The 21,551-nt window shown below is 39.5% G+C and overlaps 1 protein-coding gene across 2 annotated transcripts in view; it reads right to left on the minus strand.

Annotated features, from left to right (window-relative positions):
- The window catches only part of LVRN (laeverin), a 53,462-nt gene that overhangs the window by 18,864 nt on the left and 13,047 nt on the right, over positions 1-21,551 (minus strand). For both annotated transcript variants that reach the window (XM_072992441.2, XM_072992440.2), the window contains exons 6-14: positions 20,837-20,950; positions 19,030-19,173; positions 17,506-17,571; positions 17,308-17,373; positions 14,586-14,761; positions 10,527-10,603; positions 8,680-8,819; positions 7,967-8,022; positions 1,757-1,910 (exon numbers count right to left, since the gene is read on the minus strand). In XM_072992441.2, the coding sequence (XP_072848542.2) occupies positions 1,757-1,910; positions 7,967-8,022; positions 8,680-8,819; positions 10,527-10,603; positions 14,586-14,761; positions 17,308-17,373; positions 17,506-17,571; positions 19,030-19,173; positions 20,837-20,950 (993 nt within the window). The remainder of the gene's footprint in view (positions 1-1,756; positions 1,911-7,966; positions 8,023-8,679; positions 8,820-10,526; positions 10,604-14,585; positions 14,762-17,307; positions 17,374-17,505; positions 17,572-19,029; positions 19,174-20,836; positions 20,951-21,551) is intronic.

Below are 21,551 nucleotides of genomic sequence, written 5' to 3' on the forward strand. Positions count from 1 at the left end.
GAGTTCTAACTCCTGTCCTCTGAAGATGCCGGCCACAGAGACTGCCGAAACATTAGGAAGAACAACCTTCAGAATATGGCCAAAGAGCCCGAAAAACCCACAACAACCATCAATATATAAATAATTTAAATAATATTAAATAAATAAAATATTGCTTTAAAAACATGTAGCAAAGCAATGTTTTATTCCATGTGTTCTGTTAGCCTTATCATGCAGATTTCTTCTGAAATATTCAAAGTAAGACAGAAATATAAGGTTTATTATTAGTTTTGGAAATAAAGTATTAATTTACTTTTTTAAAAAGTATCATATATAGACATGTTTTCTTTTCCCTCACTTAAGAAACTTCCCAAGATTAACAACTTAATTATGTTTGTATGGACACAAAAGTAAGTACTATTGTTGGAACTGAGGCTTCGGGCGGGTGGAGCATGCGCTATAGGGGCAACATTCAATCAATATTTTATTTTTCTTAAGTTCTAGAAAGTTCCGAGGAGTCCGATGCAAGCGCAGACTTAAACCTATTGTGTGCATTCACAGAGGCCACAAAGAAGAAGTTAAGTACTACTGTGTTATTTGGGACCTACTAGCAGGTTAAGTATACAGTATAATCAATTGCAACCTTAGGCATTTAAGGTACCATAAGTAGCCAGGCTATTAATATTATCATTTGTTTTTCTGTTTATATTCTATATATAACAGAACAGAACATTAATTTTCATCATCTGTATTATATTGTAAACCCATTTGGGCTTGGACATAATTGTTTTTCATTGCAAAGTATTATGATATGAATTATATGATCTTTTAAAAAGGGGGGGGGTCAGTGATAATCAGGTGTAGCCAAGGAACCACAAGATCATGATTTTGTATCAATATCCCATGAAGTAAGTCCATTTTGTGATTAGAAATAGCTTTCCAAAACATATTCACAAAGAACCCTTTAGATCAGGGGTGTCCAACCTTTCACCTTCCCTGGGCCACATTAGATGAAAATTTGGTTTGGGCTGCACACACATTTGGTTTGGGCCGCATGGGGGGGCAGCCCTAGCCGTCCTCTGCAGCCCCGCTCCAAGCGCGCTTACCAGCAGCTGCGATCTCAGACAGCAGAGGCTGCCAGCTTCGACTCTGGTGGCTTTATGGGGCCGGGAGGGGGTCCACCTATTGATGGGGACGGTGCAATGCAGTCACGCAGCCCCTCTGTCCCCTCCCCTCCCACTCCTTCCTTCCTTCCCTCTCTCCCCCTCTACTGTTTTGACGTGTCCCAGCCACATTCCAGCCACAAGCTGTGTAACTTGAAACTTTAGAATTTCTTTAGAAATAAAAAATTGCTCTGGGCCACATTACAAGCTGACCTGGGCTGCATGCGGCCCTTGGGCCGCGGGTTGGACAAGCCTTGTTGTGGTGAACGGGCTTCAAAGAAGCTATGCCGTGCAGAGACACCCAAGACGGACAGGTCATCGTGGAGAGTTCTGACTAAACGTTTCAAAATTCAAATGGAACACATACAATCAGAAGTTGTCTATCTATGGCATTTTCATTTAATAGATTTGCATCCAACACTGTCTGTATGCAAGCAGAACAGAATTGCCTGTGGATTTCTCCTCCTCTCCATTTTGTGGGATCATCTACAATCCGAATCTACTCTGCAGATGCTGCAGGGAAAAACTGGATCAACAGAAACCCCCTTGTGAGCAAATATCTTCCTGTATGATGCTATATATAGCCCATCAACTATGTTTTGGAGTGTACATACCTTTAAAACAGGATATAATTCATAATCACTCAGAATAAGCTCCCAGTCAGAAACTTGTAGTTTATTCAGTGCTGAACCCCATACTACGATATCATCTTCTTTCTCAAGATACTTAGTTAAATATAGTAGATTATCAAATGAGGTGTAACCAGACCTATTTAAAAGATAGTAAGCAACAGATGTATGCTTTATTTACCAACAGTTCTATAAAGAAGTGAAGGAAAAAAGCTCACAATAGTTATTAAATAATAACTGAAAGGAAATAAATAGTCTTGTGACAAATAACATCTTATCGTTCAAGGTTTCTTTCAAAATACACTTTCTGTCTTTCAGCAGCCTTAAGGCGGGACATTTTCAGACTAGATGCCCCTGCTAACAGAGAATGAAAATTCTGAGTATGGGCATACACTATAGATTTACTCTGAGACTAGCTTGAACTTTGTTTTAGTACTAAGGACATAATGTGATATAATGCAGAATTACTATTTCACAGAACAGTTTTCATACCCACAACACTGTTTACCAGCTGCTTGTGACCAGTCTGACACCAGCCCCTAAACAGGTGTTAGTAAATATGGAGAACTCAATGATTTTGCAGATATATATTGTTATCCTACTTTTACCCACCCATTCCCAGAATACTGACATGAGATACTGTCATAGATTTAGCTAGGGACACAACTTTAATAATCATTTAAATTGTGCCACCCAATTCATGCAGAGGGGCCTACTGTACTACAGAAACCTGGATCAAGACACTAGGTGTCATAGAATCATAGAATAGTGAACCTGGAAGGGACTTATAACGCCATCAATTCCAACCCCCTGCTCGATGCAGGAATACAAATCAAAGGATATCTGCCAGGCGGGTGTCTAAATTTATCTTGAATGCCTCCAGCGTTGAAACAGTCACCACCTCTGGAGGTAATTGGTTCCACTGTCTTACTGCTCTAACAGGAAGTTTTTCCTGATATTCCATTGAAATCTGGCCTCATATCACCCCTCTGTCTTTTTTTCTGAAGGGTAAACATGCCCAATTCTTTCAGTCTTTCCTCACAGGGCTTGGTTTCCAACCCTCCTGATTATCCTTGTTGTCATCCTCTGAACTTGTTCCACTTTATTCTCAAGGGTTTTCACAGCCAGGATCTGATGGTTGTTGTAGGTTTTTCAGGCTGTTTGGCCATGTTCTGGAGGCTTTTCTTCCTAATGTTTTGCCGGCATCTTCAGACGACAGGAGTTAGAACTCTGTTCAGATGGTTGAGTTCAGTGCTGAGAAATTGAGTTTCACAGTTCTGATTTACACAGTCTACCAGTGTTTTCAATATGCCTCTTTTTTGTCATGGGTGGTGGTTGGAGTTTTTGTGTAAGTACCGGTCTGTGTGTGTGGGTTTTCTGTAGACCTTGTATCCCAATAGGAGGTCATGTTAGCATATGACCATGACATCTACTAAAGGAAGGCCAAATTGTTGTGATCGGGTTCAGTTTCAAATTTTGACAACTCATTTTGCATAGGAAATATCACAGAAGATGTCTTCTTAACTTTAACATTTTTGTCTTTATTGCTCATACAAGGATCAACGCTGTTCATAATTGGGTCAAAACAACTCAGGCAATAAGCCATAACTGTCCGATGAGAATTCCTGCCCAAAGTCAGTTAAACTCACAGGTGTACTGGGCCAAACTTCTCCGCGTCGGTGGGTCTCCAGAAGGGTGCACTCCTCACTGCGCAAATGTTGCCGCAGCATGGATGCCGGGCCCAATCCCCCTCAGGTGAAGGAGCATTAAATCTTGAATCTGGTCTTATCACCTGTCATCCTCTCCCTTTTCTCTTGGGGAATACGATCACTGACCACTCCAAGGTTTCATATTTCTCTTCTCCTGACTCTCTAAGCGGGGAATCTGGAAGCAATTCTCCTAACTTCAGATTTGGAAAGTCCCTCAACAACTCCTGGGTTTTCACTCTCTCATACTCGCGCAGTCTCTCCAGCTCTCTTTTGCATTTCCACATGTCCAATTCTACCTCGAACCGCTGCTCGCCTTGGCTACTTATACTCTCCTCCTAAACTGACAGTTCTCGCTCCTCCCCATTTCAATTCCCACTCTCCTCTACTAGACATATTTCCACCTTCCCTTTTCTTTCAACTCCCTCTCTCCCTCCCTCCTTGGTGATGTTTTCCCTTGAGTCCAACTTTACACCAATGCTCTCCTGTTCTGATCCTCCCACCACACCCTCTGTCTCGTTAGATGGTACACTCTCCTTCAGACCTCCTTCACAAATGTGAAGCTCAATTTCTCAGCACCGAACTCAACCATCTGAATTGGGCAATAGAGGCAAATGGCTATTCCAAGAATGAAATCACAAGAGCAATCAAACTGAGAAAACAGCACCGAACTGAAGAAGAAAAACAGCCACCCACAAATAAAGTATTTCTGCTATACATCAAAAGGGTCACAGACCGCATGGGGAAACTTTTGAAAAAAACACAACCTACAAACAGTATTCAGGCCCACCACAAAAATACAACAAATGTTACGGTCAGCAAAGGACAAAAGGGACCCCCTCACCACTGCAGGAGTATTACAGGATATCTTGCAGTTGTGACCAGGTATATATTGGGACCACAGCATGCAGCACCCACACCAGAATCAAAGAACATGAGACACTGCAGACTAAAACAACCGGAAAAATCAGCAGTAGCTGAAGATGCCCTGAAACAACCTGGACTGTACATTAGACTACACAGGAAAGCGACTGAAATCCACAAACATCAGCACAGCTTCAACAAAAAAGCCAACACCTAGTTAGCTTGCTAATCGGGGTATCATGGGGCACTTTGTCGAAAGCTTTGCTGAAGTCAATATATACTATGTCTATAGCATTCCCTCTGTCTGTCAGGGAGGTTATCTGATCAAAAAATAAGATCAGATCAGTCTGGCAGGATTTGTTCTTGACAAATCTGTGTTGGCTTCTAGTTATTTTTCTAGTTACCAGGTCCCTCCTGATCTCATCTCCTGCCCTGGCACAGGTGAGTCTGAAACCCTAGATCTGTGCTGTCATACTTACAGTCCATCTCCCGCCAGTGAACACTGGGTGATCTTCCCAGGCCACCACCCTCCCAAGCATGGTGACCTTAGGCAAACAACAGCCAGGGCCAGCCCCCTGTACATATCCCACCCTAGCAATGGAACCCCATGATCCACACTGGAGGAATGTTGGATGAGCTACCACCCACCCAGGTGTCCCTTTGGATTTCACTAATCCTCCCCTCCCCACTACCCACTAGAGTGGTCTGTTTAAAACAGCCCCTCCCTGATCTGCTCTCAGTGTCCCTCCTGCACAGCCAAACCTTTTCCCTTCAAGGTACATAATGTATTCCTCAGATCATTAGTTATATGGCATCAAGTCGCAACCAACTTACAGAAACCCTAACAGGGCTTTCAGGGTGAGATATTTAAAGACTTTTATCAGTTCCACTCCCCCAGTGAGCAGGTATTTGAACCCTGGTCTCCAGAGTTCTAATCTGCCACTCTCAGATAGGTCCTGTATATTTGAAAATCAAGCCATAATTTTATGGGTTCTTTGATATATTTTTTTAAAGACCTTGGGATGTCCTAATGCTTCACCTCACTTCTCAAACTGTAGCAATCAGTGATGCTAACGAATATTGTTCCCACCCCATCTCTTCTGGCTGAAAACTCAGTGGAAACAATGCCACCATTATTTATTTCCTAGAAGCAAAGGTCTACCATTAGATCCAGAATTCTCTTGGAAACATTTATTTTTTTTAAACTCCCTAATATTAAACACTTCAAAATAAACTCACAGAAGAATATTCTGCTAACTGAATGATAGCCTCCTTTATGGCATTTACAAACTTAACAGTTTCTATTTACAAATGATAAGCAGGGTAGCCAAAGCACATTGCTGCATGCAAGAAAATTCTAGAGTTTGCCGACACTGGCAAAGAGGAAACATTGTGTATGTGTGGCCATATAAATAAGAAGCATTATACAACATTTTGAAAAATTGCTTATTTCCTACATCCAACGTCGTTTAAGTCAAAGTGGTGATCATACTTCCAGTGAAACAGCAAATCCCCCTTTAATTTGTTTTGTTTAGAAGGATGAGAATACTAGCACAATTAGGAGGAGCAGGCAGCAAGATATACTTACGGTCCGAAGACTTCCAAGCAGTGGCATTCCTGTAGGCAATTCATAGGAGGAAAAAGTTGAACTGGAAGTAGCATTAGGAAAGGAAGTAGGCTGAGACTGGAGAAAGCAGGCTAGGTGGACTGAGCTCAGGAGCAGAGAAAGTGCAGCAACAAGAAAAGACTACAGAAAGGGCAAGAAGTACTTATTTAGAGTGTGGGTTAAATGTGTCTATGACAACTATTCATGCTAGGGCACCTAGCTGCCATCCTCAGCACTCTTCAGTTAGGGAGTCAGATCCAAATCTGCTTAGGTTTGTACAGTTGTGCCCCGCTTAATGATTACCCCGTATAACGACGAATCCACTTCACAACAATGTTTTTGCGATAGCAAAATGATGTTTTAATGGGATTTTTTCACTTTGCAATGATCGGTTCTCTGCTTCGGGAACCGATTCTTGGCATTACAACGATCAGCTGGTGGTCTGGTTTTCAAAATGGCCGCCGGCTGCTCAAAATGGCCCTCGCCTGTTTTCTAGGACGGATTCCTCGCTTTACAAGCACAAAAAATGGCTGCCATATGGAGGATCTTCGTTGGACAAGCAGGTATTCAGCCCACTGGAATGCATTAAACGGTTTTCAGTGCGTTTCAATGGGCTTTTTTATTTCGCTTGACGACATTTTCGTTCTACAGCGATTTTGCTGGAATGAATTAACATCATCAACCAGGGCACCACTGTACTGCAAAACTGTAATCACTACCTAGGGAATAAGTTCACTCAATTTTGAGGGACATACTAATGAGAAACAAATCGGGCTATAAATTATGGACTGGTTCCAAATGTCCAGTCATAACATACCAGTGATACTATATCATCATTAACTAGTCCCATTCATTTTCATTGTCTTCCTCTAAGCTTGAATGAATCTCATCCTGGGTCATTCATAGGAGGGAATCAGCAGGAGAATCATTCATTAGTGTTAGTGTACATGGATACAATTTCTAAAGCTTAAAAACAACAAAGGGAACAGAACAGTCTAAGTGGGCACCCTCAATTTGAGTGTTCAGCAGTTCAGATTCAAGATGTGTTGATGCAGATAATCTAATATAAATAAGTCTCATTGACTAAAACACTGTTGAGTAGCTACATGGGCATAATTCAATACTGTGTCCACGGTAGTAGCAACATGCCAAGGTACAAGTGTTATCCATGAAGTACGTCAGCCAGCATATTGCACAGTTACTCATGAAAATAACTGTACAACCATTTGCACAACTGAATTGCACAATCTGTGTTGCCCGGGTGTAACATCTAGAAATGATATACAGGTATCTGTCTAACTTCATGTTGCACAGTGACAAGCAGAATTCTGGCCACTGATTCAATGGGTCTACTCTGATTTGGACTAACAATTAGATTTAGCCCATTGTCAGTATGTTCATTCTTGTGTACTGTGCAAGCACTAGCTGGATAGCTCAGTGATTGAGGAATCTGGCTGTGGGGTTTGATGCCCCATTCTGCTTCCTGGAAAAGGCCTGGACTTTGTGACCAACAGGTTTCCTTCCAGCTGTGCAGTTCTAAAAGTATTATTATTATTATTATTATTATTATTATTATTATTATTATTATTATTATTATTATTATTATTATTATTATTATTATTATTATTATTATTATTGTTGTTGTTGTTGTTGTTGTTGTTGTTGTTGTTGTTGTTGTTGTTATTAATCATGAATTTACATTTGTCAGCGAGTAAGCTGAGGGGTAAAGACTGTGTCGGGTCCTCTTGTTATAATGGCTATTAAGTATCTGTGGGAATAGCAGCAACTTATTTGTTCACCACTTGCTGTCAAATCCACACCCACTTCCCCATTAGTTTTCTTGGGCAGTCAATTTGATCAGTTAAAGGTCTAGAAAAGGTGATGTACCCCATCCTAAAATGGTACTGTTAGAAGCTGTGTGGGAAAGACAGTATTTTTAAAGAAAAGGAGATAAATGGAGAGACTCTTTAAGGCTCAGTTATAAATGCAGTTAAACCTGTCTATAACAGATATGCTTACCCTTCCAGATTGAAAGCATCCTCCATCAACTGTAACCTGTTGACAACAGGAATTGCCTGCAGAGAGGATCCATGGGTTTGATAGATGTAAACAGCTTATTATGAAGCAAAGCATTCCTGTGTTTCAAGATATTCAAAAGTATTTGCAATATGCAAACCCATGCACACTTTAACTAAAATGATTTTTAATTATTCAAAATCAAAAATGGAGAAATACATGTATTAAGAATTCCTGTCTTGGGCTTGGGATATATTCCTCCAGCCATAAATTCTTAGCTGAGCATGTGAAGTTTAAAATACAAATATGCACAAAAAATATAGTGGAGATAAGTCGGGTTAGTTTATGCCTTCCCCTTTTCCATTTTTTTATAGCAAGCAAGCAAGCCCAGATGGCTAGGATTTTGCCATGACAATGGAAGTAAACACAGACTGTTTTATGGAGAAAAATATTTGTGCATTGCCTTTGTGTTATGTCCTCTTATCTGCCAACTATAAACAGAAGTGCATCCAAGGTTCTATGCGGTACTGCCTGTTCCACTCCTGTTGCTTTTATTTATGTTACTTTCAAAGATCTTGATCAGGATCATGTCTTTCTAGTGTTCCCCAGCATCTGTGCCACTTTATTGTATGATCCTCTCAAGTATGCACTACATAGGAAACAAGCTTAAGTTGTCCATTAAAGATGTGACTCAGAAACAGCACAAAATACTTTACCTTCGGGTCATTTTCAAGCACTGTAGCCAGTCTTCTCCAGTAAGTTTGATCATATTTAATTTTGTAGTAACCAGTCATATTTACATTTAAGATTATCCAATCATATTCTGAACCAGATATTACCATTTCAGGGAATATTTCTGTTGGATCATGATGAAAAAATAAGATGGTGATCTAAACTTAAAGGTGTTATGTTTAAGCAAAACTATGTCCATGAGGACAGTGGGTTTATTTTGAATACAAGATGCAAAAACATAAATACAAAACAGTAGTTGGTACAATGCACAAAAGTATCAAAAACTACTAGGATGATTCCCACCCCCAGCACACACACATTAATATGATCAGTAGTGCTTGTGTACTGAACTGGATTATGTTCCTACATAAATCTGTAAGGCACCATGTCCATTACTGTCCCTTAAATATAAACATGGGATGGTAAAGATATGTGAGGACTCAGGGTATAAAAAAAGAGAGAGTCCCAAGAAACTTCCAAGGAGTAGATTAGCAGCAAAAACTTTAAAAATGCTTCTACACTATAACTTATATTTTCCCAAAACATTCTCTTTATTATGAGGATGGATTTGGGTGTAACTAACAGAATTCTGTCCAGTGTCTTATAATAGAGAAGCAGAATTTATAATTCCTATTCCATAATGAGGAATTTCGAACTATAACACATTTTACATTACAGCTCTATCACATATCTTTAAAAAAAACATTTTAATAAAAATGAAACAATCCAATTCAAATTTTTAAAATGCAATTTAAATTTTTAAAACTTAATTGTTTACAAGAAATTATATTTGTGCTGTCTATCTACTATAATTACCTGGAATTTTTAAAATGTCTTTCAATAGACACTCACACCTAGCTGGGTTATGAGCTGTGAAATTGGAGAAACTGCAGAGGCAAGTAGTGAATGGCTTTTGTTTTTATGCAACAATTTCCACCCCAATTCCATTCAAGACCCAGAACAGATAGGAAAGAGGTTGTTTGGGAGCTACAGTTATAAAAAATTGTGCTTGTATTCATCACTGTCTTTGTAACAGTCTATGGGGCAACATAGCAGAGTGTTTACCTGTATGTAAAGGAAAGGGGGCATCTCCTGCCCTACAAATTCTACGCAGCATTGACAGAAGGAATATGAATCTCAGAAAAGAAGTTCTCAAGCACAATAACTGAAGGCCATCAAACATTCAACAAAGACAGTCTTGTAATTGGAGGAAGGATGACAGGGAGAGGAAGACCACAGTATAGAGGTTCAAGGTTCCAGCTAGGCAGGGTGGATAAAAATCAATGATTTTTTAAAAAGCAAATTGATTTAAATTGCAATTTAAATCATGACTTAAATTTTAAAATGGATTCTTAAAAAATGTAAATGGTCAAAAAAAATCAATTTTTAAAATTTAAATTGTGATTTAAATCATTTTGATTTAAATAAATTTGGTTTAAATCAAATCCACCCTGCAGCCAGCCATGCTCTTTTCCAGGATGGTCCCCTTCTATTTCGCCTTCCTTTCAGGTTTTTTTTTTTCAGCAGATAGTTGTTGTTTTTTACTGGACTTTTTTTTTGGGGGGGGGAGAGGCGTTGAGGGAAGGCAGCCCCTTACATTGGTTGTTTTAAGGGATTTTTTGGTACTTCTGCATATCATGCACCCACATTATAAAACTGTAAATTATTAAATTACTATTACTATTACTACTATTACTACTACTAAGAATAACAACAACAACAACAATAATAATAATAATAATAAAGAGTCAAACTTTATGTTTATGAATATTTACAATTATACATTGCAAACAGCACATTCATTCTTCAAGTCAAGGGGAAAAATACTTACTGCTTCTTTTATCAAGCCACACTAAAGGCTGCATAGTTCCATTCTTCATCCAAGAAACAGGAATAATCCACGTATTACTTAATTTAAAACAAAACAAAAGTTAAAAGCTAAATACTGTACACAAATAAACAAGTTTAAATGCTACCTAGGTGGGAAGGTATGACCACGGTAGGAAGGTAATGGCATTCCGTATCTAGTCGCACTGGCCACGTGACTATGAAAACTGTCTTCGGATAAACACTGGCTCTATGGCTTAGAAATGGGGATAAGCACCGCGCCCTAGAGTCAGACACAACTGGACTAAATGTCATGGGGAACCTTTACCTATGTATGCTTGCATTATACTCATTTCACCCATGGTGCTGGCACTTTGACAGATGGTGGGCCAGGATCTGGAGCAGCTGGCAGCGGATCCAGAGTGGGGTCTCGAGGCACCTCCGTGCCCGGGATTCTCACTTCCGCCACCACTTCCAGTTCCACCACCGCCCACTCGTGTTTTTTTTTCAGTTTGTGCATTCAGGCCCAAAAATATTTGCATAGGCTGACGTTTAAATAACTGCATCACCTTTGGAACAATAGCATTATCCATGGATTTCAATAAACGTCACAGGACTCTCCTTTTGTGACATTCTTTTACAGCCATCTACATATTCAGTACGATGGCATAAAATTAAGTCTCCCATCCAAACTGGAACCCAACAAAACCTGCCCTGATTACAGAGGAGCACTTTGCTCAGTACCTTTAGAAAGTCAGCCTGCGTTTGTCTGAGTAAGTATTGTGTCTGTGAATAATGGCAGTGATGGATTAGAAACAGTCCATAATGGGGCAACATGTTCTTACACGCTATAGCAACAACGTCTCAACCTTTCTGAATTCTTTCTAAGCTTGTTTTGCCACCTGGAACTCCCCAACACAGCTACCATCTGTTTGACAACTGAACAAACATGTGCAGTAGCTGTATTCAGGTATTAACAATCTGTTTTAAGACAAACAGATATTCCAGCTTTTAAGATAAGTCAATATTCTTACTTTCGCCACTGCTTCCTCTTGCAACAGGGTCCAATGGGTTGCTCTAGTTCTAAAGTACAGAAACTGAATAGCTGTATGGCAGAACTCACATTCTCAGTGTCCAGAAGTGAGATTTCTGGACATTACTTGCCTCTGAGCAACAATGGTACTTCTTGGTCCTTCAAGCTTTCTAAGCGATCCTGAGCCATCAGCCAAAAAGTTAAAGGCTATCGGTACTTTGTGTATGTATAAAACATATGGAATAGCATATTATATTTTCTGTTAAGAATTAAAAGAAATACACGTCGACAAAGTGAATAGTGTTCTGCTACTAATTCCAGCTCAGATTGTTCAGACCAAATTTGCGAGAGCCATTCTTGGAGTTCCACCTTGTACTTCCAATGTGGCTCTTTGCTTAGAGGTTGGGTTAATATCCATTAAAGCACGGGCTAAAGTCCTTATGGTGAAATACTGGCTTAAACTGATTTTTTTCATTAGAAGGCTTGGCCCCACTGATCCTACTAGATTCCTTTCAGTTGGAGTGGAAGAAGCATATAACTGAATAGTTATCGAAAATTGGCTTTCCCCCCCAGTACTGTATATTTATAGCAATGGGTCTCAAGGATGCCATCAAAGTGGTGAAATTAAGGGTATGGGACAATGAACTACAGGACCATGTTGGCCAGTTAGGGAAATATAATTTTCTTAAGAAATCTGCTTTTATCACCTCCTCTTATTTAGCCAGCACTATGTCAAACGACATAAGGGCTTTTACGCTAGCTAGGCTCAATGTCTTTCCTTCTAAGCTTCTGGAGGGAAGATTTCGAAGTTTGTCTACATCAGATTGTCTCTGCCCTTGTAATAGTGATAAAGTTGAATCAGTTGGTCATGTTCTCCTTTTCTGTACTTGCTATCTGGATCTTTGTATGGAGCTTTTATCACTTATTATCTGTAAATCTCCTGGGAGATCAGAGGAGGATTATGTCCAGTTGCTACTCTCTGACAATACCCCTTATATTACGAGACAAGTGGCCAAATTCTGTGCTGCAGCAATGGTTATTCGTAATCAGATGTTTGGGTAGGTGATTTTAGATGGATAATATAATGCTTTTAGTATAACACTGGCGGAGGTTTTACTTATATTAAGGATATATTATGTTATTAACTGGAAAGAAGGGATTGATTTATCATGTTTTAATGGAATTTTATTACCCTGACTGACTTTACGAAACTACAATTATATGTATCTATTTTATATTGATTTGGTTTTACTGGTCTTTGACCGTAATAAAGTATTCATTCATTCAATTCCAGCTCACATGCTCTCTGTTACTTTTAATATGGAACTTAATTTTAATTCTACAATCTAGTTCATTATCTGGAAGAGAAGCATTCCTCCAAACCAAGTCCACATAGCCACTGGCCCATATGTACCTCTTCTCTCTCAAAGAGCAGAATTGCTATGAAACGCTACAGATCAAGAATACAGAGGAAAACAGCTGAGATAAAATGTACACACATGATGGACACCCATATTAAGGGACTGAATATAAGCCTAGGTTTCTTAAGTCACTGCCAAATGTAATAATTATGCTGTTATCTACCATTATTTTCCTTCACAACTCCCAGACTCATCTTTCCTTACAAGGCTCAAAGGTAGAAACTGTTATTATTCTCTATACCAACACAAATGGTTCCTCTGCTATCTTCTTTTACTTTTATTTCTATGTTTTCTTCTCCCTTCTGCCCCTCGTGTGTTTTTGACTGATGCCCTTTATTCCTGTTACTGCTCACAGTTGCTATTCATAAGAACACAAACCCCTCTTCCCGCCTCTGTTTCGCTCTTGCCTGGTTATCTCCTTTCTGTCTCCTGTGGGATTGTTTACAATAGAACCTAACACCAAATATAGGCCATAAATAACTGCACATGAGATGTAATGAACAGTTTGAATGTTTTACTTGTGAATTCTGTTGTTTAATTCTGTATTTCATGTCATTCCATATGTTTGAAGAAGTGGATGTGATCCATGAAAGCTCACTAATATAATAGTTATTCTTTAAGGTGCCACATGTCTTTGTCCTGTTTTTTTTTTTGTCTCTTTGGATTTTGCCTGATATAGTGATTTTTTTGGAGCTTAAAGATTTCTAATTTCCCTCAAGGGTTTAGAGTCTTTCTTGGGATTCCTTTTGTCATGGAAAAGCTGTTGGGGCTGTACGACAGGGGAACTGCTTAATTTCCAAAAATCAGTCCCTGCAGAATGATTTTACCAGTGGCAGTGATGATCAGAAATAAGACATATACACCCATTCCACAGCCCCCAACACCTTCTCCACAATGAAAGGAATCCCAAGGGAGCTTCGGGACCTTTGGGGGGGAATCAAAATACTTAATTTCCAAAAAATAAAAAATAAAATCACCATTGATATTGATTGATGTTTCAGCCTTTAAAAGTGTAAACCATACAAAAGGATGTACAGTGGTGCCCCGCATAGCGATGATAATCCGTTCTGGATAAATCGTCGCTATCCGGATTCGTCGCTATACGGGGGGGGGAACCCATAGGAATGCATTAAACTCCATTTAATGCGTTCCTATTGGGGGAAAAACTCACCACTATGCGGGGAATCCTCTATCTGGCTGCCATTTTCGCTGCCCAGTAAGCAAGGGCAGGGCACGAAAACGGTGCAGGCGGCCATTTTCTGCACCCGGCGGACATTTTGGAACCACCGATCAGCTGTTTTCTAAACATTGCTATGCGAAGATTGGTAAGTGAAACGCTTACCGATCATCACAATGTGATGTTTTGCCACCTAAACGCGTCGCTATGTGGATTCGTCGTTAAACGGTGCGCTCATTAAGCGAGGCACCACTGTACTTGGAATACAAAGACATGTGGAACCCATGGCAAAGTATAGTCTGTGATAAAATAGGGGGCTATGTGAACTGGCCAAATATGCTAGTAAAGGAGAGCTCTACAATTTACATAATAACCATGCCAGGACAGAAACAACAACATTATAAAAAATTATTTGTACCAAATTAGACTTACTTTGTGCTGTTTTTAACTTCGTTGTTTTTAACTCCTGCAATATAAAATTTCTCCTGACTGATATTTCCAGTGGAGAAATTAACTGTCAGGAGAGGGAAGCCACTCTGACAAGTCCAAGTATCCATGATAACTTTTACTGCTGCTGGCAACTGGACATCATTCTGCTCATCTATTACCTTCGAGAAAGGGTATGGATTAGAACACAGTTTTGTTTTCATGATACAGTGAGTATTTGAAGTGACATGAACCAGTAAATAAATGATCCCATTGTTTTTTAGCATTTAACTTATGATACAACAGGGGAGATAGATACATTTTGGAGATAAACGTCTATATGTAGAATCTGGCTTGGCTCAGATTCTTTAAATACTGGATGAGAATCTGTTTCTTCTCAGCCCAGGACATCCTATTTCAAGTGCTGCTGACAGTATATTTCCAAAAGGTTTGGCCCTATTTCTCAAGAAAATCATGACCCTGGGGTTGTCACCAGATCTGCTGGGTTCAATACTCCTATCCCCAGGTATTCCATACAATCAAAAATTGAGTTCTGGATATTGAGGTGCAAACCCTGCATAGCGCTGCACAAAGGGTCTGTTCCCTGCTGTATTTTCAGTTGCCCCTCTCCCATGGCAGAAGAACCAAATTACCTCTATTTCTTAGAGCATCCCCAAGACTGATGGGCATTCACCCTTACTCGATCCAATATTGTACCTTCAAACTTAGCACAGGGCAAATTTATGAGTTTACCCACAAAATTGAGAATTTGCCCTTGTGGTCAGGGAGTGGTTGAATCCTTGCAGCATATGTTGTTTTACTGTATCTTGTGTAAGGATATCTGCCTGTCTTATCTGAGTACTTTCCTTTCCTCCCATTCTGGATGGGACCTGAGAAAATTTCGACACCTCCTAGGTGGCACTATTAAGGAACTTATCCTGATAACAGTCAGATACATCTACTTCATCATGCAGAGGTGACGCAGTGTGCTGTCACAGAATGATGAGCCCTAAATATGCATTTGGCTGTTCCCTGCCACATATTAGCTGTTGAATGCTTTATTTGCATTTTAGTGTTTTTTAATTCTGTAGAGTATGTCAACAAATGTTTCATCTGAATGTCTATAAATAAGATTCTCCTGACCTACAATGAGCAGCAACTAAGACTCTGACACAGAAGAAAAAAAATGAACTGAGTCACAAAAACCAGCAATGCAAGTCAAGGGGATGCTGAACCCAGATCTGGATAAACTAATGCTTATATGGAAGCCCAGGGATCCAGAATCTCTCAAAAAGGACCCCCCACAGATAGCAGCTTCTAAGCCAGATTCCCCTATGGAAATCTGGCCTTGCACACTAATTCTTTAGGATCTGCTTATCAATACGGTTTGGGAGGCAACAGAGCACTGGACTTCAAGCTAGAATATTACTTTTAAGAGTCCTTTTAGGGGGAAAGATATCTGGAAGGATAATAACCATGCATCGTCAATTCTGACTTGTGGTGACCCTTTTCAAGGTTTTCTGAGTCTTAAGATGTGGTTTACCATTCCTTTCTTCTTGGGAGGCAGCCTGGGACGGTGCAGCTTGCCCAAGGCCACACAGCTGGCTATTTCCAGAAGAGTCTCAGTGAGGAATCAAACTCTCATGTTCTGGCTCTAGAGCCAGATATCTAATTGAGAGACATCCAGCCAATTCTAAAAGGACAGTCTGAGTAAAATCAGCATTTTGTCAGACATTTTTTGCCAGGGAAAGTAGTCTGGCTGGAGCTGTCCAATGTACTGAAACTCCAGTCTGACTCAACCTCTGTTTTAGAATAAGTACCAAACTATATATAACTTTTAAATCAATCCAAGTAGATTTCAAGCAGATTGAAAATGGGCATTCATTTTGATACTGAGACAAATGCAGTGCAGTATCTGAAATACTTTTATGTGACAAGAAACCAAAAATAAGGCAAGGGAAGGCAACATTGCTAAAACAGGCCATACAGTTGGAACATGACCATTGTTTGGGTGCTCTTACGAAGACCAGCCTGTTACTGAGGAGAGAGTTATCAGCAGCACATTGGTGTCATCACCAGGTGACAGAGACTTGTCCCCTAGCATGGTACAAAAGGCAGTGAGGAAAAGCAGGAAACTGGTGTCAGCTGAGAGACCAAATTTAAGAGAGTGGCCACGTTTAAGGCCTTTTGTTAGAACTCAAATATCTTCCCATTGTGATTAAGACTCTAGTGCTCCCTATAAGTACTGTCGCTGCTTCTCAAAATTACACATTGATATCACCTTCTCTAGGCGATGAGACTGTCAATCGCAGGTGGACTCAAGACTTCTCACTGTAGAGTAAAAGTGCCCCTTAGCCTAGGTACACCTACAGATATCCTTGATATTAGATACAGCCATTCAATGTTGGACTTCAGCCTCATGTAGTTTCTAACTATCCCCCTCCCTGTTTCCACATGTGTTTTCAATTAGCTGTTGATTAGCTCGTACACAAAATGGCACCATGAATCAGGCATAAGCACAACAGAAGCGCAAAGAAGTCTCTCCATTTGCAGAGACACATGGTCTGAGTTGGGAACACATTGAAGAAGCTCAAGCAATGGTTAGGTTCAACTCTGAACTCAGACTAGTAACACAGCCAGCCACAAAGTCCATAATAAGACCCTTTTTACAGTCAAATGGGGCACAATTCTTATAACTACTAGCAAACCTGTTGTAAGTTTGAAATACCTTCTGAATGTGGTTCCACAGATCATCTTGGATGGCATTTGAAAAAGAAAATGCATTCAGATATGACTATAATAGAAAAAGGCATCAAAACTGGATCAGTCATTGTGGTGATATATTTGAAAAAACAAAAACAAAATGAAGACAAAAGCGAAATGTTCAAAATTCTGAATGTTTTGGAAATAATTTTTCTTAACTCACACTGAGTGCTTTGATAAACAGTCTTTCAGTGGTAAAACTGGAAAGCATCCGGATGATGGAAGCCCCCTAAAAATATATATATGTATATATATATTTTATTTATTCATTAAAAATATTTTTATCCTGCCTTTCTCCTTAAAAAGACGCAAGGTGGCTTACAGAATTTAAAAGACAATACTTAAAAGCTAAAAACAGAAAGTATACACATATTTTAAAAGAATCAAACAAGTATATAAAAACCAATAAAATCAACACTAAAAACACATTTAAAAGCAACTTAATGTATGGGAGATTGTTAATTAAGACATCAGTTATACACATTACATCAATACAGTGTTCACAAAGACTGATTATATTACGCATTATAGCAGATGCACCCCACAATTGTTCCCTGTACTGTTATTTCCTACATGCCACGTTTGCCATTCCCTTCTTCTGGAGGCACCCTGGGAATGTGCAGTTTTCCCAAGGCCACATGGAATGGTCCTATTCACATGAAGCACAGTGGGGAATTGAACTCCTAAACCACTGAGCTATCCAGCCATCACAGAACAGTTAGAAACACTCCTTAAACATCTCACATACATCCTATTAGGGATGCTAATCGGTTCTGACTTCATGGCACATAAGCCACACACTCTTTAGAGGGAAGCACATCATTTGGAAACCAAAGAATATTGTTATTTAAGGATGAATGCAAAATATCTTATAAAAGCAGTGGTCCCCACTGCTTTGTGGTGGTGGTGGTGCACATGTGTGCATGGGTGGGTGGGGCACACTCACGGGTGGACATAGCGCACTTGCGAGGCATGCTAGCGCACATGTGCGGATGCACGGGGCATCCATTCATGCAGGTGGGTGGGCCATGAGTTCATGTGGGCATGCGTGGGAGGGAGTGCATGCAGGGGGACAGGATCTGTCTCCGCGGCCTGGTCCTGCCAAGGCCACAGACTGGCAGTGGGGCGTGGACCGGGGGTTAGGGACCCCTGTTATAAAGGACAGAAATTAGTTTTTTAAAAAATTCACAATTGACAAGAATAATTTATGAATCACTTTTAACTATAAATCCAGTATAAAAGTCAGAAATGTAGCATGAGTTCTGAAATTTGCTCACTGCATCAATCCTGTCCGGAAATCATACCGTTCTGTCCTGGAATTCTTTAACTCCTCATATGTGAGTGCATGGGCTGTTTCCTCAGTGGTGAAGAAAATACTGAATTTCCCCCCACCGCTAGCTTCACAGTACACTCCCACCCAGAGTGGGAGATACAACATGCAAGACATGTTGAACCAGGACACCTCTCACTAAAGGAAATGCAAAGCCACAATTCAAATTGTTTTGATTTTTTTTAAAAAAAATCTGTATAAATGATTATTTCCTTTCCTTTAACTATCACTGTTTACTCCACTGGAGTGAGAAGATCTGCATCCTTGTTTTTTATGCAAAAACTAATAAGTTCATGCTATTTTTTTCAAATATATATTGAGTATTGAACAATGTAATAATGTTTTTTTGTAAATTACCTTCCTATACGTTATAAAACCAAATAGTTCCATAATTCCATCAGTTTCACGATGTTCATGCGTGTCTGATAAAGACTGACTTAGCCATAATCCATCATCCAGTCTCAGCATAGGGAATACAATTTTGAAGCTAAAGATCTGGTCCTGAAAATAAAATACCAATATTACCACCAAAACAAAACAAAAAATCAAGATGAGCTATTCATAGGGCTATATACTGAATTCATAAATTATTTTTGTTCTCTTTCCATTCTGCTTTAAAAACATCATTTAGATATTGTATTTTATCACATTCAAGGGAATATGCATATTCTGAATATCTACCACAGGAGCCCAACATCTAGAACTGACATTTCAGAAGACCAGGGTAATGCACAGCCATTTTAATTTACCATATCCAACATCCAGTCTGCACAAACCAGCTTAGTAACATTTTGTAGACGAAATATTCATGATTCAAGGGACTATTGTTGTTGTTGTTTTGACTTCTCTCCTGCCCCAAAGTGGTGGCAAACTCTCTGGAAATTTTGCAATGTAATTATGCAAGGAACACTTTGCTCCCTAGCAATCTTACAGCTTATTACAGCTTCAGCTCCTAACATTAGGATATTAAGACAACAGATATGAGTATCAGTAAATATTTATTTAGCATTGCATTTTTCAGAATTCCACAACCATTTTTGCCCCATCCATGTTCTGTATCTGGTAGTAAAAGCTCTATTAACATTCTCACACAGAAAGACATGTTCTCAGTGTATACGTTTTATGATTTTTTTTGTTATACAGTGGTGCCTCGCTTAAAGATGTTAATTCGTTCCAGAGAAATCGCTGTAGAACAAAAACGTTGTAAAGCGAAATTTAAAAACCCATTGAAATGCACTGAAAACCGCTCAATGCGTTCCAATGGGCTAAAAACTCACCGTCCAGCGAAGATCCTCCATACGGCGGCCATTTTCGGTGCCTGTATAGCGAGGAATCCATCCCTAAGCACAGCGGGGAGCCATTTTAAGCACCTGTTGGCCATTTTTAAACCCCGTCAATCAGCTGTTTTGATCATCGTAATGTGAAGAATCAGTCCCCGAAGCAGGGAACTGATCTTCACAAAGCGAAAAAACCCTATTTAAAACATCGTCGTGAAGCGGATTCGTCATAATGTGGGGTAATCGTTAAGCGGGGCACGACTGTATACATTTGTTACACATTTTCCCCATTGAGTACATTTCTGTGCATTTTCCAAGAAAGCGCATATTCAGTTATGTACATTTAATTGCATATAACTCAAAAAAGGAGACACAATCAATCAGCTGCTTGGGATTCGCCATGCCCTCATGAGAGGAAATTGAAATATATCTGCATGCTTTCTTTACCAGTTTGACAGGACAAAAACAAAAGAAATTGGTGGATGCAATTTGCTTCTCCCTGCCCACACAAGATATCAAAATAATCCTTTAATTGAGAAACCCAATGACATTGGATGGAGAAATTGCAAAACTCCGAGAAAAAAAAAATAAAGATGTAGAAACAGTGGGCTAGGGCTGAGGATTTACAGGCTAAGTTGGTATAAGTTCAGTCTGAAGGTGGAAGCTCATACCAGCACATGCAAGTCAACTATTACAAGAGCAGGTAGGAAGCTGACACAGAGCTCAGACTGTAGACAATTAGTGGACTATGCTGAAAGCATCTTGCTAGAGGAATCTCTGAAACCTGGACTTATCACTGCAGAGTTCCCTTTAATTTCAAGGCACTGGAAATAAACCAGAATTTGAAAAACATATGTATGGAAAAGCTTGTATTAGTTCACACCTACCAGTGACATTGTGGGTTCGATATAATGTGCACCTAGATATTCAAGGTAAGATGCAAATCCCTCGCTCAGCCACAAGTCGTTCCACCATTCCATAGTAACCAGATTTCCAAACCACTTAAAAACAAAGAGAGTGAAAGTCTTTAACACATTCTTTCAATCTGCTCTTCTCATCCACCTGGCTAGAAGGACAGGCTTTATTTAACATACAAATACATTCACATCCATGCAATGCAGTATGCTTAGACTTTTTTAAAAGGTATGTTGTAATGTCTACTGATCAGCAGGAATTTAGGAATATGAAACTTTTAAAAGCAGTGAAGCAGTCACAACAAATATTGTTTTTTGAGCTGTTGTTTGCATTTCATATGAAGCCTCCATTACTGTCTGCAGAAGATGGATGTCCTTGAAAGGTAAATTTGTGGAACTTTGCAGAATTACTATTCATCCAAAGAAAAGGGAGTCGGGAGACAGAAATTTTATACTCTGTTTCCCCTTCCCCATAGTCTGATTCCCATGCTGCTCAGGCATTCCTGCAGCTGCTATTTACATAATAAAAAGTAATTGTATTCATACAATTAGTTATCAAATCTAGTTTGTACTTAATTTTTTCTACTTTCCTTAATTAGAAAATGAATTTACATATTTTAGTCTAAATCCAAATGTTACTCCCAACTAGTAGACCCAAAGAATTAATTTCATGAGGGTATGTCAAGAC

Source organism: Pogona vitticeps, chromosome 2 (assembly GCF_051106095.1).
Source record: "Pogona vitticeps strain Pit_001003342236 chromosome 2, PviZW2.1, whole genome shotgun sequence".
Taxonomy (NCBI): Eukaryota; Metazoa; Chordata; class Lepidosauria; order Squamata; family Agamidae; genus Pogona; species Pogona vitticeps.